Source organism: Galendromus occidentalis, unplaced genomic scaffold (assembly GCF_000255335.2).
Source record: "Galendromus occidentalis unplaced genomic scaffold, Mocc_1.1 scf7180000075986, whole genome shotgun sequence".
Taxonomy (NCBI): Eukaryota; Metazoa; Arthropoda; class Arachnida; order Mesostigmata; family Phytoseiidae; genus Galendromus; species Galendromus occidentalis.
The window spans coordinates 369,281-374,962 of NW_003803976.1; the positions used below are offsets into that span (position 1 = coordinate 369,281).

General features: G+C 52.6%; 1 protein-coding gene across 1 annotated transcript; it reads left to right on the plus strand.

Moving 5' to 3' along the window:
• Positions 1-1,993: 1,993 nt before the first annotated feature.
• Positions 1,994-5,298, plus strand: LOC100897722 (potassium channel subfamily K member 3-like). Its single transcript, XM_003738458.2, has 9 exons — positions 1,994-2,134; positions 2,225-2,366; positions 2,587-2,746; positions 2,932-3,089; positions 3,437-3,688; positions 3,952-4,138; positions 4,248-4,506; positions 4,588-4,885; positions 5,036-5,298. Exons 1-9 carry the CDS (start codon positions 1,994-1,996, stop codon positions 5,296-5,298), a joined length of 1,860 nt encoding a protein of 619 aa, XP_003738506.2.
• The last annotated feature ends 384 nt before the right edge of the window (positions 5,299-5,682 follow it).

Consider the following 5,682-nt stretch of genomic DNA (forward strand, 5'->3'; position numbering starts at 1 on the left):
CCCCGGGATTGATTGGCTACTTGTTCGAACAAATACCCCGGAACGAGAACACGGTGGCCCGACTGAATCCATTACTCAAAGATATTAATTTGACAACTCGGCCCTCTGAGCGCATTGGAACTCACAAATGCAATCGGGCGGCGGGATCACATCTGCGACGTGAGGACCAATGGCCCGAATTGTCTCAATGCTGTCCCGGTGGGGGGTATATGTACGTGCAAGGCTCCGACTCCTTGCCTACGCTCTCGGCTGGCTCCAACAAACTCAGTTCCTGGAGTTCAGAGTGTTCTATTCAGCAGGATTCGGCATTCGTTAGCTTTCCGCCGCCTTGCACCGGGAGAGTTTTTGTCACTGACCCGAATTCCGTCTCTCTCGGTCCCTCGGAGCAGCCGCTGGCTGGCATTTCCCGAATCCATCTGAAACGCAGAAACGCAAAATGGACACCCGTTGGCGGCGAGAACCGCTACGAAATACACTATGTCGATACACCCTGTATGAATGTCGAGAGCGATAGCTGACGGAGCCTCTGGACGCTCGGTTCTCGAACGCCCTGGCCTAGTGGGTGAGACTAACTTGGACCTCCCTCTTGTATTCCAGGTGCAGTGCAACTTCCGGCCTCCGGCGGATCATCGCTTCCACGAGGAGCTCTGAAGAACGCGCCGCATTCTTCGTTCGCCTTGCATTCGTTCAGGAGCTTCGCCTTCCCCGCGAGGATTCAAAATCGAATTCTATATCCGGCAACTCGTAGGGCATCGAAAGCGGCTTTTGGCGACGGGTAGAAAATAGTAGCTCTCCTTTTGCTTCGTCTACCCAGGTATCGAGCTTTTTACAGCTTGCAGTCTACGAGGACAGTCGCTGGAACAGTCTCCGAGCCAGTCGAGCGGCGAACGCCTTGTCCCGCGGCCTTCGAGCAATCGAACAACGGCAGCAACAGTAGCTGCCGTCGGATCGGCTGCCGGAGAACGTAGGAGAGCCCTAAGACCTTTTAGCAGGAAATTGGAGCAATCGCTTCGTCGATGCGTGAACGTGGCTCGCTAGCGAGAGAATAGCGTGGCGGCCGGAGTTAACGTTACGAGTTAGTGCGCTGAGACCTCGTCCGTCGGAACTGAACTCGCTCGCTCGCTCGCGAATCATCACCTTTAGTAGGCTGAACACGGAGGCGACAGCTCATCCCCCACATCATCATCACCGTCCTCATCAACGGCAACGTACGCGCCGTCGTCGTCGTTGTTGTTGTCACCTCGGCTGTATTCTCTCGTAGGCTTCAAATCCTCGAGTGCTCTCGGAATGTCCACTTGAACCCACCTCGAGCCGAACGGAAGCTCACGGCGCTTATTAAACCCGTTGAGAAGTTGTCCGAGAAATTGTCGAACTCGCCGACTGCCTATGTTTGGACCTGACGAGAACTCTCCACGGTTCGGAGCAAAAGTCCATCATCGTCTCTAATCGTTTAATCTCATCTCTGTCTCAACCTATCCGACCCTCACTGCGCTTCGATGCTCATTGAGTTGCTGAGGCAGCAAGCTCCAAGCTCCGGAGAGGAGCTCGTACGATCCATGTCTCTCGAAAGGAAAGAACTCAGCTATCGACAACAAATCGCTCCGGCCGCTCATCGCGTCGTCTGGGGCTGAACCACCTAGGAGAATTTCGTCCAGGCGGCCAAAATTCCACTGTTCAAAGTTTTGGATACAAAGAGCAAAGTCGCGTTCGGCTCTTACGAGATCCGGTCACATGTCAGAACATGCGGACTGCTGCAAGAGGAAGAAGTTGCTGCTGCCGCCGCTCGCTCGAAACTCACTAGATATCTGCTTTTTGTACTCTACGTACGTGGGCGTCACAGCTCGCGGTCGTGGTCGAGTGTCGCCTTGCCGTCCAACATCGTCCGTCGATGCAGCTATGGAGCTGTTGTCCCCGTGGAACATCTAGCGCACAGCCGACGACATTTCGATATAAGCGAAACACCTGAGGTCCGGCGGATGACTTAATCTCTACAATGATGAAACGCCAGAACATACGAACATTGTCGCTGATTGTCTGTACTTTAACTTACCTTCTGGTGGGGGCGGCGATTTTCGACGCCCTGGAGAGCGATTATGAGGGGCGACGGCGGAGCACACTCCAATATATCGAAAAGGTGAGCTCCCACCAAAATGTGTTTCTCTCTCACTTCGCTTACGGACGAGACCCCCTGTTCCTTTTGTCTGAACGCCCGTCTCCTCGACAGATGCTCATAGGAAAATACAACATTTCCGAAGTAGACGCAAAAATATGGCAAACTGTCATGGTGAAAACCGCAAACCGTGCGGTGCGACAATGGAAATTCACCGGAGCCTTTTATTTCGCCACGACCGTACTTACAACGATAGGTGAGTCCCTTCCCACACTCGGAGCCCGCTGGGACGGCGTGCGATCCCTTTCCCCGGGAACGTCGCTCCCGTTTCGCCATGCGGGGAAGGGGGGAGTCTTAGCGAAATATTTTTCAAGCTCCTTGTCCGGAATTCAAGCTCCTGAACGACTGCTCCGAGCGTCGTCGCAAGAGTTTCTGGGGCTCCCGGCAAGTCTCATTAAGGTTCCGCGTTTCGACAGGGTACGGTCACTCGACACCGGCAACGTGGGGCGGGAAGACGTTCTGCATGTTCTATGCCCTAGTCGGGATCCCCCTGGGTCTCGTCATGTTCCAAAGCATCGGTGAACGACTCAACACCTTTGTAGGGTATTTGCTGAAGCACGCGAAGAGATGTTTCAGGTAAATAATTCATCAGGAGAGCGACATAGTCGCTGTCCGAACGCTGAAATCCTCTTTGAAGAAGCGCGGCGTCGAGGCAAAACTCGACGAGTGCCGTGCCCGCTCAAAATCCCTCTCGCTTTCATCTCACTCAGTCAGTATGTTCCCCTAGATCGCAATGCTTCACGAGCCCTCCCTACTTACAGATTGCGCAATACGGAGGTCTCCGAAACGAATCTTGTCTGTTTCGTTTCAATTTTGAGCACTGTTGTGATGACGACCGGAGCCGCTGCTTTTTCAGCGTACGAAGGTTGGGATTATTTCGACTCCTTCTACTACTGTTTCATAACTTTAACAACAATAGGTGAGTGCTTTCTTTGATTCTTGATTTGTCACGTTCGAATAAATAGAGGAAGGAGTGAGTTTAACTCGTTATCGAATCCGATGATCGTGCTTTGCCATCGGACGGTGACTTACGAAAGGAAAAAGGAAAATTTTAGTCAGGAACAAAATGCCCTACGGCCTAAATGAATCGAACGATCGACTTCCTTCGAGGCCCAAAATGGGCGGGAAATATCCGCAGAGAAATCAGCTCCGACATCCGTACCCTCGAGGTTCAAAATCCTCAAGCTTCGAGGTGCACCGATCGCGGAACGGCGCGGAGCCCAAAGATTCCGAAGTTCGATCAGTGAATTGAAATTCGGCTTGCAGGTTTTGGGGATTATGTCGCGCTCCAGTCCAAAGATCACGCTCATCAGCGACCCGAATATGTTGCGTTTTCCTTGGTATTTATCCTGTTCGGTCTCTCGGTGGTCTCTGCTGCCATGAATTTACTCGTCCTCCGATTTCTGACGATGAATACCGAAGATGAACGGAGAGATGAAGCCGAAGCAATCAATGCTGCTCTCGAAGCCGTGCGTCTCGAGGGTGATGTCATAACGGCAAACGGATCGATAATTTCCGGTGAGTTCTCAGAATGCGCCAGCCGAACCTGTCAAAACCGACGACGCGCACTCCAGGGATCCCTGGGTCTCGGCAAGGCACTTCTCGCTCAGTCCGCTCTCGATGTCGATCGAGACGCTCCTCTCGCCTGCGGCGATCGTGTGCCGAGCTCTCGACAGCGAGACCTCTATGGTGGTAGCGGCTCTTCAAAACCACCTGTCGAGCGCGGTTGCAACGAAGCAGGACAAATTCTTAGAATGATTTAGCCGTGCAATAAATTGCAGGACACACCGGGACAGGCAACTATCGAACGAATCTAGGCAATCTCGGAGCAATACCCGCAACAAGCGCCGCCGGTTCAAACGGAGACGATGCCTCCGTTTGTTCGTGCACCTGTTATTCTAAGAAAAACAAGAACAATAAGGAAAATTACAGAAAAACTCTGCAGGCAGCTGCCCACGCAGCCGCGAGGTGAGCCGCTTCTCTAGAAATTCAAATCAGGGCTGCAGGGTGACTTGTGAGGCCACTGGTTTTTCCCCGCCGGGGAGAATCTCTCACAGATTTTTATCGGACCTTCCAGTTCCCGACGTTCATCACTCGCTGTGGCTAGGCGACTATCTGCAAAATATTCACCTCTTCAGTTAGCTAAATTGCTGAAGTCGTGTCAAGTAGAAAACGCCGCTCTTGCGGGTCCCAGCGGGCTTCAGAAGCACATGTCGGAGTCCAGTAAAGATTTAGCGCATGCTCTCCCATCCACGCTAGAACTCAGCGATGAACCCGCATCCCCTGTCCCCGAGACCGTGCTCGACCTATCCGACGATGCCATAATGCCTTATACGGTGCCGTTCGATGAGCAGCGGCATCAAGCGAAGCAGCAGCCGCGGCAGCAGGCGCACCATCATCATCACCACCACCAACAGCTGCTACACCATCAGCAGCAACGGCTCCAAGAGCAACAGCCGCAACTCCAATTCGAGGACCAACACCTTTGTCAACAACAACAATTTCAGCACCTTCAACAACAGTACCAATACCAGCTCGCCGCACAGCAACAAACGTACGCCTACTTCCACCAACCTCAGTATCAGCAGCTCGGACCGCCGTCTACGTGTCAGCACGCGTGCCAGACATCGTCAAATCATCGAAGATACGACGAATTCGACGAGCGACAGTATGCCGATGAAGTTACCCCGTTTTCTGATTTCTATTCGTCAATAGGCAAACCTCGTGAAAGAATGTCCATTTGACAGGAACTTCACGGTCAAGTGAACGTTGACATCGAGAATGTTGAGCTCAAAGCCCTTCCGTCTTCTAGCCGGCGGCCGAGCGAGGCGCAACAGCAGCAACAACAACAGCTGCACCATCAAGAACAACAACAACCGCAGCTGCCATCAGCTCAACAGATGCAGCAACAGCAGCTGTCGCTCTCACAACAATCACTACAGCTGCATCAGCAGCAAGTGCAACAACTGCACCAGCATCACCAGCAACAAGTACAACAGCTGCAGCAGAAACATCTACAACAGGTCCAACAGCTAGAGCAGCAGCAACAACAACAGCCCGCGGATCATCGCATCGACATGAACCAATTCATAGAACAACTCGAGGCAAATCGTGAAGTTCTCCTGTGAAAGAATCTTTATTGAGGCTTTCCTTCTTCGCTTCCGCGACCGCCAGGAATACAATTGTACATACATACAACAGTGATAAAGATTATTCCCGCCGAGCAGGTGGAGCACTTACACCAGAGAAAACGGAAGCAGCTGCAAAAACACTAGGAGCCCTGAGTAGAGCCTCGGATAGTGTACGTCTGGCAAATTGAAAACAGACGAAAAAGAAGCCAACGCCTAGCTCGCTAGACGGAATTCGCTCTTTTTTTCAAAACGCTTCCCTCCGTCTCCTCTTCTGAACGGGCGAGCGCTGCAGACTGAACACAGCGGGGGGGAGGGGGGGGGGGTAATGCCCACCGTAAGCAATCGGAACGATAAACGGAGATACAAAGTATGAGCAAGCAT